Source organism: Condylura cristata, unplaced genomic scaffold, assembly GCF_000260355.1.
Source record: "Condylura cristata isolate star-nosed mole 26May11 unplaced genomic scaffold, ConCri1.0 scaffold00007, whole genome shotgun sequence".
Lineage (NCBI taxonomy): Eukaryota > Metazoa > Chordata > Mammalia > Eulipotyphla > Talpidae > Condylura > Condylura cristata.
In genome coordinates this window covers 41189294-41211487 of record NW_004567108.1, presented here as the reverse complement: position 1 = coordinate 41211487, position 22194 = coordinate 41189294, and the positions used below count along the sequence as shown (strand labels likewise).

General features: G+C 41.8%; 1 protein-coding gene across 1 annotated transcript in view; it reads right to left on the bottom strand.

Annotated features, from left to right (window-relative positions):
- Window positions 1–2659, bottom strand: part of CD180 (CD180 molecule) — an 11623-nt gene extending 8964 nt beyond the window's left edge. The window contains exon 1 of the mRNA XM_004678244.1: window positions 2570–2659. Within this exon, the coding sequence (XP_004678301.1) occupies window positions 2570–2659 (90 nt within the window). The remainder of the gene's footprint in view (window positions 1–2569) is intronic.
- Between the last annotated feature and the right edge of the window lie 19535 nt (window positions 2660–22194).

The window sequence follows — 22194 nt, the reverse complement described above, 5'->3', positions numbered from 1 at the left end:
ATATAATTTAAAAGCAGGTACAATCAGCCTACACGGAGAGAGTTAGAGCACTTTTTTGCACTTATTCTTTCCAGGGAAGAGACGGGGCTGGAGGTGCTGAGAACACTGGTCTTGTGGGCCTGCGTATGTTGAGACTCATTCTTTTCACTCAAGTGAGCAGGGCCCTTAGGATAGGTGAACTTTTCTATATGAGTGTTTTTCTTAAATTAAAGGTTTGAGAACTCAGAATGGAGCTAGACAAGAATGAAACCTTGTTTTCAGGGTAGGGCTTAGTAAGTGAATTGGGGTTATGCAGACATATGTATGTTATGTAGTCAATAGTGTTTAAAGTTGAGGGAAAGCGCAAAAGAGGAAAAGAAAGTAATGGAGAGGGGAGGTGTCCCTGGGGTGCAAAATCCCATCAAAACCTTCCTCTCCTACTACTCTCACTTTTACCCCACTCATTTGCTGCCTAGAAGTTCCTTACTTCCAGGAATAAACTGTGTCCACCAGACTGTTCCCCAGTATTCACAGATAAATCAGGACTCAGTCAACAGCATTACAAATTTGCTGCTTAGAAATACATTGTATAAGAGGTGATGGGAAATTTAGATCCAATGTTAACTTAGTAGGTTCCAAAACATGTTAAAATCGAGTCCTTCCAGAGGAAGGCTTCAGGAAGGTACTGTATTGAAGTTTCATCTCTGCTGACTTATCCAAAAAAGGAAACTCTTGTCGCAGCTTAGAAGCAGGACTGACTGTGCTGGGAACTTCAGGTGTGTGCTATGACCTGGATAGCAGGGAAGCTCTGGAACAGGCAGCAAAAGGCCCAGGGCACTCTCCCCGTCTTTCTCCTTTACCTTTTGCCAAAACAAAAGACATTTGCAATATGGAACAAACAGTGCCGGTACCTGGTGTCCTCAGTAGGAAGTCAGAGTGGTCCAGTGTTTCTTGGGCTTCCAAAGTATGCCAGACATTGTGGGCTCCAGGAGAGCCATGGACTTGGACGTCCAGTGGGGATTTCAGAGTTGAATTGGTAGAGTGAAGTGTAGGGTGTTGAATAGAGACTTTTCCCCAAGGAGCTGGAACTTAATGGAAATATTACCCCATCTGAGGCTGTTTCCAGGAGATGGATGGTATACCTGTCTGGTTACCGGAAGCTGTACTTCTTAACCTGCCACCTATATGGCTGTGACATTGACCTTCCAACTCCTAGGGTTAGATTTGATAATCTTCTGGGGGGCAGGAAAAACCCTATTAATAATTTTCTCCTTTCTGTTGTGGGCTGAATTGTGTCCCCCCCCCCAAATTAATAATCTTAATTCCATTACTTTGTTATGAGTTTATTTGAAGACTGGATCTTCAGTGAGGTAATTAAATTAAACTGAGTTTATTAGGGTTCTAATCCAATAAGACTAATATTTTTTCAAGAAAAATAAATTTGGATGTTGATACAGACAGGGTAGAAAAATATGCAGATAGAGGATGGAGAGAGGCACAGTAAATTGAGAGAAATCTCAGAAGAAACCCTGCTAAGACCTTGATCTTGGACTTGGAGTTACCAGACTGAGAAAATGACTTTCTGTGGTGGAAGCCACCCAGCCTCCGATACTTGGCTATGGCTGCCCAGGCTTCACTTCTCTCCATGCTCATATGCCTCCTCTGTGCCGACTGCCTCCTGATCCCATCCTATACCAGACTAATAAGATTTGCTCCTTTTCTGCTCCCAGGCATTTTCCAGTCCCATCTGTTATTCTTGCCCTTGTCGTACAAGTTCCCACCCTGCTCTTTACTGTGGCCCTCAGGAGCTACACTTCCGTTTCTTCTCTTTCCATACCCAACACAGGAAAGCAGCTTGTCCAGTTGCCAAGACTGCTGGTTCCTTCTCAGCGCAGCCCTCATCTGGCAGGCAGTGTGGTGCTGCATCCTTCTGGGTACGAGGGGTAAGAGCCAGTGAGGGAGACTGAAGCATGTTAGAAGATCACAAGACACTGAGGCCCTTCTCCTTTCTCTTACTACCCCCTCCAAGAATCTCCCATGGGTTGAGATCGATTGTTAAGGCCCAAAGAAGGGGAAATTTGACTATATTCTCAGATATTGCTCCTATGAAATAGTAAAACAGATGGAGGACTGTCCAATTTGGGAAGAAGGCCAGAATCGAGAGGGATCTTTCTAGGCATAGATTTTTCCAAGTAATCTAGGAAACAGGAAAAACTGATTGGGAGCATGTCCATGAGCTGGGGTATGGCACACCCATGCTAGGAAGCAGGTTTGGGGACTTCTTTTTGCACTGAGACAGTGGATTTCTTATGTTCAAATTAGGATGGGGAGGGGGGAAGGGTGCAGAATTGTTTGACCAGGTGGGACAGTCTCACCTTTTCCTTCCTGTATGAATCTACTTGATTATTCCCTGAATGCGCTCTTTCATTCCTTTTATGCAATAATGCTAACAAAACTAGCATTTACATACCCCTTTGTCTTTTTAAGGAAAGTGGGTATTTAGATCTTTAGGCTCCGATGGGATTAACATGCTGAATCTCAATACATCCAGGCAGTTTAATCTAGATAAAGACAAACAGTTTGGACTTACCTCAGTGCACATCTGATTCAAAGGGGCGAGGACACTACAGCTGGCAGAAGACAGCAGTGCCAAAATGAAGCAGCTGATGTGAGGAGCCATCACAAGACAGATGCCACCCCAACCTGGCGGGTCTGGCTGATGCCTAGAGCTGTCCTCAAATTGAGCTCTGATGGCCTCCACAATTCTGGAGCCAGAGGTGGTTGGAGTAGTAACCTCGGAACAAGAAATGCTATTTTCTGTTTCAGCTTTTGTTTGCTCTGTACTGCAAAAAGGGAAGTCCCTTTTGCATACCACCCATCCTGCCAAAAATAGTACAGGACCCAGCCCCTGAGTGGTCTAGTGTTTCCTGGCAAATATGAATCAGTCTGCAGCCCTCTTGGACTTGGGCACACAAACATTCGATGTGATAGTTCTCATTGACTTTAGGCCAGTGTTAAGCATTCAGCCAACAAGACAGCATCCAGGCCCTTTTCACAAGAGAGACTGTGGAAACAGAAAGCTGTCCTCACAAAGGAGGCCATGTTGTCATGAGTGACCAGGAGAGATGCATGTTGGAAGGGCAGAGCACTTGGTGGAGGGCAGATAGAAGGACTGAACCCTACAATGGCACCCCTAGAAGGGGAATTCAGTTGCTCCTTCACCAATGCAAGGTACAGGAGGGTCACAAATCCATCCCTTGACCTGCTGGTTCAGGCCTGCTAAAGTAAGTAGGGTGGAATCCTTTCTGGTTCCTTCCAGCCTGCCATGGAAACAGGAGATAGATGCTGCTATATATACAGCAATCTGGCTAAGAGGACAGAGGTAGGGATGCCAAACCTCATTTTTCTAATAATCAATTTGGAGGAAGGATAGCAGTTACTCTCATTATGATGCAAGATGAGGCATTGATTAAAGAAAGGCAAAGCTCAAGCTTTAGCCTACTAAGAAGTAGGCTAAATTCAGCTACTCAGACATTGACTGTTCTGAGCCTTTTAGCACATGGGGGATACTTAGTATCTGAGTCCACAATGACTTGTGACACTACCACTATTATCAGTTCTGTATCACCACTGCTAGAACAGTGATTCTAGCTGTCATTTAGTGAGCACTTAACTAGTGTTCAGATACTGGACCTGGCCTTACTTATATAAATATTTAACACATTGTTTAACAAAAAACACTATCATTCCTTGTCTTTACAGATGTAAAGATGTTTAGACAGCCTAAGTGACCTTTCACACAATTTAAAGTGGTGGATGTACTTGCCACTGTGTGAGGATTCTACAAATACTTAGACTTTTCTCGTCACCTTTAATATGCCATTTGAAGATGCTTTTGGCAAAACAGTTTAAACACACCTGAACCAATGACATACCACCTTGCTTTAAAGGTATGCACCATGGTGAAATGGGAAGAATTGTGTACTGGAAGAGTCTTGTTGAGATCCACCTTTAGTCAACTGAATGAACATGGGTGAGTCAGTTAACATCTCTGTGTCTCTTTCCTCATCTGAGAAATAGAATAGGAATCCCAATTTCTGTCTTTTCTATTTCAAAGGGTAATTATAAGGATCAAACGGGATCATATACATGAAAATGTTTTCTTAACCTTAAGTTTCTACATAATATGAAAAATGTGTGGCTATTCCTCTGAGTAACAAATTCCAATGTCATGTAAATATCACTCTCAGAAATTGTCTCCTGCCTCAGAGACTTTGAAAACGCACATTACTTTCCTCCTTAAAGAAAGGTTTGATGACTCAGTTAAGGCCATGAGATTTTGTTATTTTCTGAGACCACACTATCTGCATCTGATTTGCATATGTTTGCATAATGAATTCAAAAGATTCACAGTAAGTGTATAAGAGTAAAAGAAAATAAATGAATATGAGTGACCTTCTGCCACAGCATTCAAATCAAATATTCAGGGCATAATACTCTGAAAGATGAAATAGATTAAAATTTAAACTATTGCAAACAAGTGGGAAGATAGTTTTTAGCGTTTGAAGGCAAGAATGGAACACTTATTTGGTGCCAGGTTGTAAAGAATCTCGAACTCTTAAAGGTCACTCCATTCACATGATTTTCATGCCTGATTTCTCTCTTCCAAAACTCTGATGCTACCCCTTTCTGAAAAAGATATACACACATTATCTTCCAGATTGTTTGGAAATGCCTTGGGTGACAGTAAACTTACTACCCCCCAACAATTATTTTGGAGAATTTGGACAGTTTGAGATTTTATCTTGTACTAGATTGCTAGGAAACTTTCCTCCAGCTTCTCCACAATGGCCCTTGTTTTCTTGGACCAATAAAACAAGTTAAACCCTTTTGTACATGCCATACCTTTGGTATTTGAAAAGAGTTACTCTGTCCTTAATCATTTCCTTTCTTAGTTAAAGTTTGGTCACATGCTCATTATATTCTTTAACTGTTTATTGTCTAAATATCCCAGGAAATGTACTGATTTGAATTCTAGTCCTGGCCTTGCCACTAATTAGTTGTGTGTCACTAAGAGAGTCTTTCTGTGTCTTAACTTCCTCATCTATAAAATGGAGTAGTTGGCTCATTTATCTAAAAGTATATTATGTAAGATCCAATTACTCTAGTTCAAAACAGTGATTTACATTTCACATATAATGGCCATTGACTTGAAACAATAATATGGAGTTATACTTGCTTTTTGTTGGTAATCACTCTTCTTACTCCAGGTGATCTTACCATTTGTTGGCAAGCATAGACCCAGAGGGTTGTTTAAAACAATGGGCATCATGATTACTGGCCCCATTCAGTCTAAGAACTATTCCTTGCAGAGATACAGAGAAGGAGAGATGAAGAAGATGAGAAAAGCAGCCTGAAACTCATTTATTTTTACTGACCAGCAGCCATGTCAGCAGGGGAAATAACAGATATGTCGACTCCAGAAATTTTCATAACTTCTCCTTATATTAGATATTCACATAAAAATCCTAACCATCCTCGGTGGTGGCGTTATTCCAATAGGTCCCCAAGCATTTCATCGCTTAAGGCAACTGCCACCCCAGGGCTGACCCCAGAGAGCTGCTCTCATAATATCTGAGAACCGTCATTTCCCCATGTTTCCACCAGATGACAGCTGGACGATGACGTTGGGTCCTCAGATATTGCCCTGGCTCTGCAAGCTCTTCCGTAGCAGTCACCCAGAGCCCAACTTACTCTCTTCACAGATTGTACAAACCATGCTTTGGTGATCCAGCTTTAGCAAAGAACTAGATGTTTAATTTCCATTATAGTTTATGGGTCTCAGTTGGTGTTAAACCACCTTTCTTCCCTCTTCTGTATATGTAGTTTCGGTTCTGCTTTTGGGTTATGCTTGCCTTCCTCTCCACCCCCAATAGGTTACAACTACTTGCAGCTAAAATTCTCCTTCGAATTGAATATTCTAATATATTTATTCACAGTTATACTCATCATCATTATATTTCTGCACCTGGAGAGGGTGCAGAAGATTGCTGTCCTCATGTCCTGCCTGATTTTGAACTCTGTGTTAAGTCCTGTGTTTGATCCTGCTATTCCTGAATGCATTTTATTATTATTATTATTATTATTATTATTATTATTATTATTATTATTATTGATGGCACAGTTGCCAATACCACCACCTACAAAGCAGACCTAGTATAGGACATGGCCACCTTCCCTCCTCACAAAAAAAATATGCCAGGCTTTTCCACAACCTCAGAGCCCAAGTCTTCATGGCTTCTAAACTCAGGGAAAGGGGGAGATCTTCCTTTCTAGATCCAAGGTCAGTTTGCATTTCCAGCCCAGTTTTGGCCTCTTCATAAGATGATGGATATTGGAAATATCCACTCCCTGGAGTCTGTGTTACAATGACTTAAAAAGCTGTCTGACATTGGGACATGTCCCCAAATCTGTGGTCATTCGGTTATACATATGTGGCTCTGGAAATATGTGTAACATTATTAGAGTATTTGTCAAGTTAACTTCTAATTGACCCTAAGCTCAGTGTTCTCCAGTAACTTCTCTTTTCTGGTGTATTTTATAAAGCGAGTCATGTTGAAAGTATGCTTAGGGTTTTTCTCACAAGCTTTAAGCGAGTATGACATTAACAGGCAGAAGGGTATGGGGACTAGAGAGTGGGACTGGGAATTGGGGTTCTGAGAAATAAAGTGGTCCTAGTAGTACTACATTAAAATCAGAAGTTTTAAAGCTAAAAATAAATTTTAAAATAATCCATCCAGGGCCCTCCCTAGTGGCACAGCGGGTTAAAGCACAGCACCAAGAAGCTTAAGCCACATCCCCATGAGTTCGATTCTCAGCCTGCCCCAGAGGAGATCCACATTGTGAGGCAGACAGCTTTCCTGGCCCGCCTGCTGCTCCCCTCAGCAGTGTACTTCCTCGATCTGCCTGTTCTGCTCCCCACTCTGTCACTGGTGAATCCTCTCACCCTCTGCATCTCTGGCCTGTACCCCAGTTATGTATGAATAAATAAATAAATATTAAAAAAATCCACTCCAAAAAAACAGCATACATTTGACATTCCCAGGAGTTGAGATTAACATATTATTATTAAACTATTACTTTTAATCCTTCTGGACCATTTTTCACTTTCTCTCTCTTGCCAGACCTTTTCCTCTGAGCATATAGCATTAGATTGAATTCCCATAGCCTTTACAGAGGAGAACAGAAGGAAAGCTTTCTCAAGCCAGTAAGAGGTAGAAGGCAGTGTCACAAATGGCAATGTGGCATCCCCCTTCATTTCAGCGCATGTCAGACCACCCATTGTCACGGCTGGATGCATTTGTTGTGGGCATGATGATGGCCACACGAGGCAGCCCGTGTTCATTTCTCTGCTCCATGTGCAGATCTGACATCCACATGTGAGTAGCATTCAGAGTAAGAGGGAGGTCAGTGGCTTCATCTTCAGATCGAGCTGCCTGCGTAACCTTGGATGAGCCTCTCAGACTCTCAACATCTATTTTTTTTTAAAATAATTTTTGAAAGATTTATCTATGAATGCATACAGAACTGGGGTACAGGCCAGAGGTGCAGGGGCGGTGAGAGGATTCACCAGAGACAGAGTGGGGAGCAGAACAGGCAGATCTACTGAACTACAGTGCTGAGGGGAGCAGCTGGAGAGATAGGAGCAGTCTGCTGCAACATGTGGATCACTTCAGAGGCTGGGGATCGAATTCACACTGAAGTGGCTGTGGCTAGCCCTAACCTGTTGCGCCACCAGGGAGGGCCTATTAAAGATAAATTCCATTTCCTTGCTAACTTCTCAAGAGTGCTTGTGAAAGAAGGGCAGCCCATCAAGCACTATGAAGAATTATCCGTGAGTTCTGGTGTAAGACTAAACAGGAGCAGCTGTTCCCTCACCGTTTCTTAGCTTTTAGATGTAAAACATACAGCTTTCCAACACTGTATGTGATTCAGAGGTATGGGATCATACCTTTTCAGATGGATTTTTGAGGAGAAGCTTCCCCGAAGGCAAAGTCAAGTTCAGGGCAAAAGTAACTGCTTATACAATGTAAAGCAGGAAAACTTGACAAGATGCTGGTCACCATTGCAAGCTCGAGCTCTTATAATTTTAGGGTCAATTTGTTAAAAAATCAGTCCTATTGCGATCCCAAGTTTGAAGAAGAATAAACTTAGGCTGGAATGGTTTGGGGATAGCCAGAGGTCACAGGTCAGCAAGTGGAGTATCTGGGGTTCCTTACAGTGAGTTTTGATCCTAGAACCTGTTCTGTCCCCTGACTACACTGCCTTTCTAGAAATTCCCTTGTTTGTAGCAGAGTCTCCCAGAATCAACCATAGGAAGACAGTTTGTGTGGGGTGGCTATCTCAGCACTTAGGTTCCCAGTTTGCAGTTTTTGGCCCTTCCCAGTTAGCAACAGTGATAGGGATTTTTCCTGGCACTTACTTGACAACCACATTTTCATAGGCTAGAGCCTGTATTTGGAAGAGACAGCCGCCTTAGAAATTTAATCAGCTGGGCCCAAAGCAATCAAGATGCCATCTGGACAGACTTTGACTTCCTGCCTAGAAGATAAAGACATCTGGACTTAGTAAATGCCAAGGACATGCTGACTTGGTCCCCTGGCCTGTGGGCTGCTCCTCATTTCATGTGAATTTATTTCATAATTGTGCAGGATCCACAGCTCTGAACTGCTGCTAGGGCCGCTGAGGGCCTGAGCTGTGCCCACCACAGGCTTCCCTGCTCACAGCCAGGGATAGTCGTAGCATAGTGACTTTGCAGTGCTAAGGAGGTGGATTCCCGCAAAGGCCACTGTGAATAGTCTTCTGTAATGATGGAGCAGGAGGTGGCTGCCGCAGGTCCAATTTCTCATTGTAATTAGGACGCACCATGACTGCTGATTGTTAAGTAGGCTGAGAGGAAATATTTATATACAAAGAAGCTAATTAAGGTGGCTTGCCAGGTTTGCATACCCAGTTCAATGCTTAGTGCTGCTTCCTCCCATGACGGTGGCTCTCTCTAATCACTATGGAAGTTTTGAGCAGCCAAAAGTGTGTGGGTGCCCTGTGTGGAAAACAAGGAATTTGGGGAAGAGATGAGGAGGTGAAAGTAAAGTGACGCAGGAAGGACTCTGTAGGAAAGACTTTTATTGTGGCAAAATCTGAATCCTTCTAGTTTTCCAAACACATTTCTAGAGATGGCTTGACTCTCATGTACCAACTTCTGGTCCATTCTATGAGATTTATTTATTTTTTATTTATGCATGTAAGAACAGGAATGTAGGCCAAAGTTGCCAGGCATCAGAAGATACACCAGAGACAGAGTAGGGAGCAGAACAGGCAGATCCACTGAAATACACTGCTGAAGGGAGCAGCGGGAGAAATGGGAGAGGTCTGCCTGGCCATGTGGATCACTCCCTAGGTGTAGTGGCTAGCTGTAGCTTGATAGCACTGAGACTTTAATCCTTGCACCACCAGGGAGGCCCCAACTCCTGCCCATTTTAAAGCAGAGCTTGAGTCTCAGAATAAATGCCCAAACTCAGTGAATTTGGCAATGTTGGAACCAAACTCTCATTTCTGCTCCTCTTTTACTCCCTTTTCCCACAGAGAGGCACTTGTTTGTAGAAATCCTGGTCCCCATAAATGATACAAATTAAACTTATTTCAAAAAGTTGATATTTTGCTTCTGCAACTTTGGAATATATTGAAGATTTGAGGGTTTTGGAGAAAGATTTGCGAGACAAGGTTTGGAGGCCATTAGCATTTGAGAGTTTTTAATTTTAAAATTATGAAGACTATTTTGCCCATACCTGTTTACTAAATCAGTATTGTTTCTATCTTAAAAACAGAGGAATTTATTAGTTCAGATGGAGGAAAAGGAACAATTGTTAAATCTTGTCAATCTCTAGTTTCTGTGCTCAGGAAAAGCCCTCTTCATTCTCTCCCTGTGTTCTTTACAGATTGCGTTTATTTTCTTGCATATCTCCCACTTCTGTTCTTTTGTATTTCCCATCTACAAATCTTTATCTTGTAAGGTCTGTCTGTATTTTTTTGTTGTTGTTGTTTGTTTGTCATTAGCATTTGGTCTTGCTTTAACTGGGCTAACTTTTCTTGCCCTCAACCTGTTACAGTCCTTTTATTTTTGAACCTCCCATTGGCTCTGCCTTTTCATTGCCTCATCACCCATTTGGTCCCTTGTTTGTCAGAACATTTTTTTTTACTGTTGAAGAGTTTGTCATATTTCTTAGTGTCTGGAAGGTCCAGGACTATTTACTTTTTGTTCTTAGAAATTTTGTTTCATAGTTGCCTTTTTTTTTTTGATTATTTATACATACAGAACTGGGGTACAGGCTAGAGGTGCAGGGGCAATGAGAGGCTTCAACAGAGACATAGTGGGGAGCAGAACAGGCTGACTGATGAAGTACACTGCTGAGGGGAGCAACAGGCATGTCAGGAGAGGTCTGCCGCACCATGTGGGTCACCTCTGGGGCAGGGATCGAACTCATGCAGAAGTGGCTTTAGCTTCTTAGTGCTGTGCTTTAACTGGCTGCGCTACCCAGGAGGGCCTCATAGTTGCCTATTCTACTGAGACTTTGTGGGGTCACCCAGAAGCCTGAGGGGTCAGCAACTGGTAGTCAGAGAGGAAAGCTGACTCTCATTGTGAGTCCGAGTTGAGCTGGCCAATGGTTTGTGCTGGTGGAGGTAAGTCAGTGAGTGGCACGTGGGTGCCACAGCCCTCACGGTGCCCAGCAGCGCAGGTAGCTTGCTTTTGGGATGGTACACATCTAAGCTTTTGACATTTTCATTTTGAAAGGAGATGATAGTATCTTGTGCCTGTGGAGAAGAAAATAGGAAGCTGTGAATTGGGGGTATTGGGAATTTTCAGTGAGGAAGAGAAAATACATTTTGTATTGCTGAATAAACAGATAGGTGTCCCCTGCTTGTCAGAAGCTATTTCACTTTTAAAAAGACATATGTTTGTATTTGTTTTCAGTAAACTGAGATATTTGAACAGGATTTTTGCTTTTACAACAAAAGTCAAAAAGCAAAACTAGTTTTCAGTGTCTGTTTTGCAGCCACCTCAGTAGAGGCCACACATGCTTTGCAGAACAGGAGTGGCCCACCAAGTTCCTCCATCCTCTCTACAAGCTAGAGACATTACAGGCTAGAGACATGTGTGTAAATGTAGAGCATATCTCTACCATTCCTGCTTTCACAGCATGTTAGTGGTATTTTAAATTCCATATGTTTTTGGTAGGTTATTTTTCAGTCTAGACTGTTCAAAAATTTACATAAAAGTTAGTGGTAATTGGACCCTCCTTTGTGGTACAGCAGGTTAAAGTACAGCACCAAGAAGCTAAAGGCACTTAAGCATGAGTTCAAGCCCCACCCTGGAGGTGACCCACATGGCGCGGCAGCCCTCTCCTGACCCCCTGCTGCTCCCCTCAGCAGTGTAGTTCTCCCCACTATGACTCTGGTGAATCCTCTCACTGCCCTGCACCTCTGGCCTGTACCCCAGTTCTGTATGCATTAATAAAGAAATCTTTTTTAAAAATTAGTGGTGATAGTTTCTTTATTTCAGGCCCTTTGTCTTAGGGAAGATTTCATAGGAATACCTGATCTTGGGTACTAGGGGTGACATGTAGCAAGACAAGATTAGCCATAAATAGACATCAAGGTAAGAGAAAAAAAACTTCACGTAGAAATTAAAGCAACCATAATTATATGTGATGAAATTGTTATGATCGTAACTTTAATTCTAGCATAGCCTTCCTCTTTGTAACACAGTTTCTGCTGTAATTTATTGTTAACAAACATTCAGATGAAGAAGGTAAAGGAGAAGAAAGTAAAGGAGGACAGAGAAGAGGAAATTCTGAAACTCCCCTTTCTCTTTCCAAATACAGTTTAGTTTGCTTTATAGAAACCTGCCATTAAAATTTAACTTTATGAGATTGATTTAAATATAATTTATATAATTTATTTTTATGCATTTATATAAGTAATCTATATAACTTGCTTTATGAAAGGACCTAGTCTATTTGTGACTGTAGCATATCATAGAATTTCTTTAAACTATAATCAAATTAGCATTTTTTTGATTTCGGGAGTTTTCAAAATTTGATTGTATGTATCTACTTGTAAAGTGAAGCTGACTTACTGCTTTGAAACAAGTGTTAAATTAAATATCTAAGAACACATAGAAAACCTAACGAGTGACAACAAAAATGTTTGCTTCAGGTGAGTCAGTGTCAGAACCACTGTTGGGATTGACACAGAAATATCTCTGGCTGTGTTTTTTTGATAAAGAAATGTACAGCCCAAGACAAGTCAGTTCTGTGGTTTGGGGAAGTGAGCTGTGATGGCAATCTAACGTGCTGACATGGGGAATGACCGTCCTGTCACCAAGGCAAGGTCTATGACAGGTTGTTCTGGACTTGGGCCCTCAGGTCTTAGGCACTGTTTCCCTGCAGGAGGTGGAGTAGGGAGCTGGGGACCTGGAACTTTGGATTGTCCCTGTGGTAGAAGCATATGGCCCACTTTCTTTCCAGAATTCTACAGGAACAAAGGTTGACCCTTGGCTCATAACTCCAGAAAACATGCTCCTTTTGTTGGATTGGTTTTTTTTTTTTAAAGATTTATTTATTTGTGCATACAGAACTGAGGTGCAGGCCAGAAGCTCAGGGGCGGTGAGAGGCTTCACCAGAGACAGAGTGGGGAACAGAACAGGCAGAACGACGAAGCACACTGCTGAGGGGAGCAGCAGGTAGGTCAGGAGAGGTCTGCCACGCCATGTGGTCACCTCCGGGGCAGGCGGGAATCGAACTCATGGGGAAGCGGCTTTAGATTCTCAGTGCTTTGCTTTAACCTGCTGTGCACCAGGGAGGGCCAGATTGGTATTTTTTTTTCTTTATATTTACACATTCCTTTATAACGTAAAATTGGAATTGGACATTTAAAAATATGACTTAGAATGCCAACTACTTAACATCTTTCTAAGAAGTCTGAACAAATGTTTTTTTCCCTTGAGAAAAGAAAACAATATCTAGCATATATTATTTATTATTTTCAGTACTAAGTATTTAATAGGCATTATTTAATATTTATGAATAAACTCTGAGTAGTCATTTTTTTGGTAAAGGAACGCAAGAAGCTAAGTAAGTTGCTTATTTCATGTGGCTGAGATAGGGTTAGAATCTCCGGAATCTGGCACCAGAGATAAGGAAAGAAAGGTGACAATTTCATCATGGTTCTAGAAGCTAGAGGAAAACAAAACTGAAGAGCCAACTACTTAGATGAGTGAATTTACATTCAACTAAAGAAAACACTTATTTATTACTATTCTCCTTGATGGTCATTTTGGCATAAGAATCTCTTAAGTTGGTCAGGAGTCTGAGTGTTTGGCTTGTGGCACCAGGCGGTATCTGCTTAGTTTTTACACAGTACCCAGCTACTGGTAGTTTGCAAATGTAATCCTGCCACCTAGTGACCACTTTTTGAATGTCACATGGATCCTCTAGACAGCCCAGTGTTGGAATCAGGGTTGCCTTCCTTTGATAGCTCCGTGATCTCCCCTTCTTGGAGTCTCCCATGGCATTATGCAGCTGGCATGTTTGTTCTCTCTCAGAGTTATTTTAGTCATGCCTGGAGAATAGGAGCTGAGTTATCGTTTCACCACAGCAAGAAGGTGCTTGGAGTCCAATGGGAATATTAAATAAATATTAATATTAAATAAATCAATATTAAATAAATCAATAATCAATATTATCATAATTTAAAAAATAGATACATAGTCCCCTTCTCAAAAAAAGACTAAGACAATTAACCCTACAGGGAGAGCAACTGTTCAATGGCTAGGATTTCTTTACTACCCTAGATTTTTTTTTTTTTTATACCAATGTTCCTATATTACCTCAGTGACCTGTACTGTCTCAGTCCCCAGCCTCCCTATATGGATAATTGATTTAAAAATGAGGTTATTCAAAGAGGATTTATATACCAACAATTTAAATGAGGTAGCGCTTTCTGTGAAGCTGATGTCTGAGAAAATGCTTGATGGAACTGAGACAGTGAGTCAAGACAATCTCTGGCAAAGAGCTCCCCAGTGGAGAGACCTGTATTTGAAAAGTCCCTGTTGTAGGAGTGGGTCTGGTCAGTTTGAGGAGGATGAGAAGGCCAGTGTGGCTCAAGCCAGAGAGTGGGACTGAGAACTGTCCAGTAACACTGGACAGACTGTAAGGCCCTGGAAAGCAGTGGAAGGATCTGGTATCTCCTCTCCCTAAGGTGGGAGATACCAGAAGGCTTCCAGCAGACAGGGAACACTGAATTACATTTTAGAGCATCTCTCTGATTGTTGTGTAGACACCTTCCAGAGAAGGTGGAAACAAGAACCTTGGGAAGTTATTTCAGTGATAGACAAGGGTGATGGCAGAAGAGTGAGAAGTAGATGGATTTATAATAGATTTTCAAAATAGGCTCAATAGGATTTCCTATTGATTGTGTGATTGTATGTGGGGAGAGAGGGAAGAAGAGAGAGAGATAGAAAGGGAGAGAGAGAGAGAGAGAGTTGTCACAAATGACATCAAGGATTTTGGCCTGAGCAACTGGAAACTAGACTAAATTCAGAGTTTTGTCTGTAACTCTTACCCAAACATCTTAATTCCCTAAAGTCACTGGAACAATTCAACAGTCCTGAATTTTCCAGACAGCTGCACAGAGTTATCATCTATCCGTCCCTGGAGAGTGTCTGATCCCTTCCCTAAATGCATGCCCCATCCTCTCCACATCTGCACAGGGACTTCATCAATTTGCCTTTAGCACAATGTTCAGCTCACAGCCCACACTCCATGTGCGATACACAGACTGTCCTCGACCTGCCTCTGCAGGTCATTCTGAGCCTTGCCAACACATTGTGGGTGTCGTTTGATCCTCAGCTTTGCATTCACACCTACGAGGCTGGCCTGCTTATTGTTTCGCTCACAAAGTTTTCCTCTTCTTTGAGGTTCAGAATAGTGAGGTCATTCAGTGACCCTTGGCTTTCTGTTAGCACAGGTGGCTTGGCCAAGTGCCCCTTTAGGTAAACCATGCCCTGTTCACTCACCTCTTCCTGTATTGTTTCATCGGCAGGGGCTCTGAGTTGGTCTATGTGACAGGCTGAGTAAAAAGGCCGTTCTGTTAAGAAGCTGCAGCTGTTAGGAGAGGCAGCTCATGTCCCCCTCCTTCTGTGGATGTGCATAGGCTGCTGCAGGGCTTTGGGAAATGTTTTGGAGAGTCTGTGGAAGAACAGTTGTCTATACAGGCCCTGTTTTGACCCAGTCTCTCACCCCACATAAGCCTCTCAGTGAGTAACATGAAAGGGTCAAGAAGCTCATGTTTCTGCCTCCAGGAAAATCAGGAATGCCAGTGTTGCTCCCACTTTTCAGTTGCTGGCTGTGTGTGTGCTTATGTGTGAACCCAAGTCCATGAACCCATGTGGAAACACAAAGAAAAGTCTTCTGCAGGGGACTGAATTTAAATAGACCTTCAGCTATTCAGAAAGGTCAACATTTAGTTATGTGACCCATTTCCCTCCTACATGCAATCACAAGCTCCCCAAATTCCATAGAAACTTTCCTCTTGTCCTTCTCCCACCCTGCCCCCAAGAGTTGCTTGACATGACAAGGTGATTCTGGGTAAGTTGGACATAAGCAGCAAATTTGAGTCCTCAAAAGTGAAAGGCTTATCGGATCATGCAAACAGAACAGGAAGTGCCGCCCACTTCCCTGGCTAGGGAACTGAAAATTGTGAAAACAGGGCACATGTTCTTCAGTCAGTGTTTTCTAACTGAAAACCACTTGTGATGAGGAGGAGGAGAAAGAGGAGGAGCAGAGACATCTCCATTCACCTCTCAAAGCCACTGGAATACAACCTTGTCTTCACCCTGATTAACTTAATTACACCTTTCTCTACTCAGCGAACTCCCTCACAGTGGCTGAGATAGGAGCCAAGGCAAGGAAGTAGTCACACTACCTTCTAGAAAGACCTGGTGACCTAAGGCAGAATGGATCCAGCTTGTGCAAAATTGTTTGGGGTGTTGATTCAATACTGCTTATTATATATGAGAAAGTATCTTTCCTAACCATATAATCAAAATTAAAGAGCAATAAAGCATTTCTTTCTGTTTTCCAAAAACAAGTGGAGTAAAACCCATATTGGAGGCTTTCCTCCTCTATGTGTCATTTAAACTCAGAGGAGCTCTTCACTTAGAAAAGCATGGGCTTGGGGCACACCAGTGGGTAAGGAGACAGCCAGGTGTGCTGCCAAGATCCTTTAGGGAATGTAAGCTTGAGAAGCTCCTTTGAGCTCTGGCCCCACACAATCATAGTGTTTTCCTGAAGTCAAATGGGTAAAACTCTTCTATGCTTTGTTCATCTTTCTGTGAAGGGACATTTGTTCAGCATTTACTATGGGGACTCAAATTTGTTATATATGGCCAATTTACCCAGAATCACCTTGTCAGGTCAGACAATTATTGGGGAAAGGGTGGAAGGAAGACATTTATATTAATTTAGATTTACAAGTTACTGAATATTGTTTAAAAAATCCAAGAAGGGTAAAAGTGTGCATTGTATTATTTTGTTTCTATAAAAATGTATTGATGTATAGAATATATAAAGATACATTCTATAAAAATATATTGATAATATATACACACATACACATATATACATACCTATACACACATACACATATGTATATTTGTGTGTGTCTGTGTGTGTATACACACATATATTTGTGAAGGAAAACTTCTAGGAGGACACCCATAAAAATGGTATAGGTTGTGAGGGTTCTTCAACTGAGATACTATGGTGAGGGAGGGAGGCTTTTCATTCCATACACTTACTCTGTTTGAATTGTTCTTGACTATGTGGTATGGATTCCTATGTCAAATAAAATACTGCATCGAAAAAAAAAAATTCAAGGGAGTCTATCCCAATATAATTTCAAAAAGTTCTGCATTCAAAAGAGAATAAGATGAAAACTTTACAGGCCGAGGCAACTATGTGGATCACATACCATGTGCTGAGCCCTGGAGTGGAACAGCTCTGTGTGGCAATGGATAGGGTAGTGGGAGTAGGAGAAAGTATCTTTGAGGAGAACTAACTCGAAGCAAAGAAGCTTGCTATACTGGTGATTAGCAGTATTTCTCACCTCAAATTGGAAGGAAAATGGATATAGCAGTTGAAATTCACTTGACATGAACCAATGTAAAGTTAAAGGAGAAAAGCGAGCACCTATAACTCGCCCGCTATGAATTTATCATTTACATCCCAAGGTTACTGCAGTCGGAAGGACAAACAGCCTTCACTTTCTTATACTACTGGCTTCATTCGAGCAAGTGAAACCTTCAAAAGATAAAGTAACTGGATGACAGTTTGGTCTCAACGTTGGTTGTATATATATATATATATATATATATATATACACACACACACACACACACAATTTGAGGTGAGAAATACATATTTGGTCCAGATAGCGACTATTAAAATTGATGGCTTTCAGGTGCTGACAGATTTACCCAAAGAGCTGGTTTCCTATTTTGAAACACACAAACTAGACTGGAGTTTTCCCACACTTTTCACTGAATTTTTGAACGTTTATCACTTGACACAAGACAACGTGCTTGGAGCAAGCAATGGCAAAGAGGGTGTTCACAGAGCAAGATGGAACTTAGTTACAAAAGAGCATCCTTGTATTTTGGAAACTTTTATTTATCACATGTCATGTTTGGGGAGGAACAGGAGTAAATTCTTCTTTTCTTAAATTTCTAACCATGTGTTATAAATTTGGTAAAGGCAGCATTAGAAAAAGCTGCTGTAGCTCAATTAGCTAAATAATTGACAAAGCTCCTAAAAGTCCCGGAAGACTGTTGTGAATTAATAGCTGTCTCTTTTATATTTGCCTAACTTGGGACACCTTTGATTTTGATTGGGGGAGGGGGGAGAGATGACCATGCTCATGACTTGTTGATAGTTCTAAGATAGTGTGCAGTCTCTCTGGCATTACAGTCTCTTATTATTGCCAACTTTTGGCAAGTTATATCACTTTTGGCAAGTTATATCACTGCTTTTTTCTATCAAGTCAATTCACATAGCTGTTACCATCCACTACCTGAAGACCACCACACCTACTCGGCACTTTAGACCTTTGGAAGACTAATATTTATAAAACGGGAGTACTGCGTCTGTTGAAAACCAAGCGGTCAAATGCGGTCTACTAGTTACGACAGTTTAGGGCAATACTGCCTTACGGCAGCTTCGAGGCGAAAAGACTTGCGGCAAAGAACTCACAAATCCACCAGCCACAGTGCCGTGGGCTGAATCCAACCAATAGAGGTATGTGTTGTTCTCCAATATTTAGCGAGTTGAACAACCTGTCAGTTATTTTTTAAATGTTAAATTCTGAGTCACGGCCCACATTCTAAGCCCAGGTTGTCTGGTTGCCCAGGGTGCTGGTTCCTCTGGGACTGCCCGTCGCATGGAGCCGCGTTAGCGGGGCTGCGGGAGTTGGAGGGGAGGTCCCCCAAGTTGGCCACAGCGGTCCCTCCTGTCCTGTCATTCACGTGTCAGCGAAAAGGAAATGGGGGTGTTAGCTTTGGGAGATGGGAGCTCGGTTTGGTATTACTGGTATTACGCAGTGTGGGGAGCGCTGTGGCGAGCAGAAGAAGGCGGGCGAAGCCACGGGGATTGATCGGTAGAACCAAGATCACCTGTGGGAGCTGAGGCACGGCCAGGTTTGGAAGGGAGAGGAACCTCTGCTTTCGAAATAGAGCGAAGCAGCAGCAGAGCAGGCAAAGGACGAGGCAGTTTTGTGATGGAAAGGACGAGGTGGATGAGAAGAACTGGTACTGACGTTTTGTGTGGAAATGCCAGTAAATTGGGGTTTAGGTCAGTATGGGACCGAATTACATGGGTGGGATTCTGGATGAGGGCAATAATTTGGCTTACTTCAAGTGGATTTTTTTTTTAGGTTTTTGTCTAGTAGTCATTTTGTGATGGCAAAAGAAGACGCTTTCTCTTGAAACATTTCATACCTTTGCTTATATTTAAAAATTAAGGTTTATTGTATACACAAAAAGTGCAGTTTAACATCAAGACTTAATTGGCTTTCACTTCAGATGTTTTTGGTAGTAATAGGCACTCCCATTTACTAAGTCAAGGAAAAAGTTTTGTTCAACAAGTATTTAAAGGGTTTTTTTTTTCTTTTTCTTTTTTTTTTTAAGATTTATTTATTTATCCATACAGAAGTAGGGTGCAGGCGAGAGATGCGGAAGGTGACAGAGTTCACCAGGAACAGAGTGGGGAGCAGAACAGGCAGATCGACGAAGTACACTGCTAAGGGGAGTAGCGGGCAGGTCAGGAGAGGTCTGCCTCGCCATGTGGTCACCTCCGGGGCAGGCGGGGATCGAACTCATGCGAAAATGGCTTAAGTTTCTCAGTGCTGTGCTTTAACCTGCTGCGCCACCAGGGAGGGCCTTTTCTTCTTTTTTTTAATAATAGTAAAAATATATGCCTTTCCTTAGTTTTCTCTTTATTTTTTTTTTCTGAAGCAGATAACTTTATAGATGTCTTAGGCAAGTGCTTCAAATTGAGTTAACAACACAGATCCCTTTTTATTGCAAATAACATTACACCCTGCATCCTGCACTTTCTGCATTTTGTTGGCGCCCTTACTGACCTTGGCTGTGCTGTGAGCTGATCCCAGGTCTGTGATTCATCAGTCTTTGGGCCATGGAGCTCACTGAGTACAGTGCCATAAGGAAAAAGCGGTGCTACTTGCGATGCTTTTAAATATTCATATTGGTGGGAGCCAGGACTGGGCTTGTGTCTGGCCAGCTATGGGAAGAGTTTCTTATGAAAGGTGCTGTTCACTGGCAATAAACAGATGTATTCCCATGTTGGCTAATGAAAATTCTTCAGAGATTATACCTGTAGTGGGTAGCAGCATAGAAAGATGATGTGCTTCTTCATGTAGATTTGGGTAGGACTGAGACTGCAATATAGAATCAGTTTGCAGTTACAGAGGATATATGAAAGGTGTGTTTGAGGCAAACAGAAGGTGCTCTGCAGCTCAGAGAGGGACTTGCAGATTTGTGCAAGGGACAAAGGGAGAGACTAGAATGATTTTTCTCAAGAGGCTGGTAGGGTAAGCCTTATGGAAATGATGGATCTTGTCTCTTTTGCCAGGCAATGGGGCCAGCATCCATTGTGGACTGATGACTTGGAGTAGGGAGACAAAGTACAGGAAGCTGTAATCAGATTTCAGACAGCTATCCAATTTAGTGATGCATTCATTTTAATGAAATATTTTTAAAGTCATTTTAACAATACAATCCTATGAAATGATAGAACAGATTTTTCTGTATGAGTGAATTACTTGGAAGGCTGTCACTGTAACTTTCCTATACTAAGGACACTTCCTTGCTCCCACATTTTCTTGGTCTGTTATGAATATACAGATTATAGGGCATTTGTGGCAACCTTCAAAGAATAGATTTCTTATGTGACTGGACAGGACACAGAACTTAGCTTTTTTTTTTTTCCAGTCATAACTGAGTAGCACATGCTACTCAGATTGGTCACGCACATGCTGAATAGTGGTAACCTATGTGACTGTCATTAAGTCCTGTTAAAATTATTTGGTCAGCATTCACTGAGGTCTGAATAATAGCATCATGATCATAAGATCGTTGTCCTCCCTCAATATCCTCATCTCTAAGTTCTATTATTTTGAATGGTGGTGGGATTGGTCAGATGGTCTCCTAAACATGTTCCCCTTTTAATGATTAGTGAAAATATATGTGTTCTCTAATAAATACCATGCTAGTATGATAAAGTTTGAGAGTGCTGAGGAATAGTAAAATGTAAAATGTTTGTAAGTTTATTTGAACAAACATGGATTATAATTGGGAAGAAACAGGCCAAGGTTGTTAGGAGCTAGGGACTAGACTAGGAAGGAAAGAAACAAAAAGATTCAGTTGGCAGTACCTTTGTTTGCTTATGTGGGAAAGTGTTGCTGGCCTTTGCAATTGGTTGTTCATAGGTTTCAATTTCTTAACTTTGAGGCATTTACAGACAAGTTAGATTTGCTTAGACATCTGGTAAAGCACCTCGGCCTAATGACCTCCCTGTTTTAATTAATTTAACAAATATGACAAGAATAAGAAGGCAGTAGCCCACACTGCTCCAGTTGGAGTTTGTTTTTGTTTGGTTTTGTTAGGAGAGCTAGGACCATTTGTAGCATTACCTCAGAAATTCTTCTGAATTCCAAGAAGACAGTTATAGCCAATTACATGTTTAAAACTCGTATTGCTAGAATATACATTTTTAAATACAGTAGGGCTGTTTAGAGAACACAGGGACTCCTTGTGTAATCAATGCTACGGTATATTTATTCATAGTTTGTAGATTTTAGGATGTGGTGTTACTACGTGATTGTAGAACTTCTAGTTTTTGCTTCTTTGTTTTGCAATGTGTTGTGGGGTGGTGCTGCTTTCCAAGATTTGATATCTCGGCCCCATGAATGGGGTATGTCTGTTCTGAAATAACTTCATCCTTCATTTCCTGCAGGAAGTGAACTTTTACAGGAAAATGCTTAATGACTGCTGTAGGTCCCAGTTGTGTTTATCCTTGTTCCCTTGTCTTTTTGGAATAGTCAGCCCCTACTCCCTGCCCTCAATTTTAGTGGGGTCCATTATGGAACTCAGGGAGAAAGAAATCTGACTAATTCCACATGGATATCCCCTTCCACTAACCAGAACCTCACTTCCCAAACAATTATATTGATCTTTTCCAGTGTAAGGGTATCATTCCCTCAGCTGCATAATGACTATCTTGATGTCTGCAATTTTAGCTGGATAGCCCTGCTTTTTTTCCTTCTGGTTCCACCTGGGCAACTCTGCTTGCACTTACTGAGGCTCAGGGAGTAGCTGTTGAACTCTGGTTTCCTGATATTTAGTGATGAGGCCCCTTTCTTTCCCTGTGGCACGACGTCTGAATCCAGTGTTGTAATATGCTTTCATTTAGGCAGTGGCTTCATTGCCATTTAATGCAGACTGCTGACTTCTATTCTAGAATGAATACTGCCGTCCACTTCAGAAATGGGGACTAGACATTAGACAGCACTCTTTCTCTTTGTGTG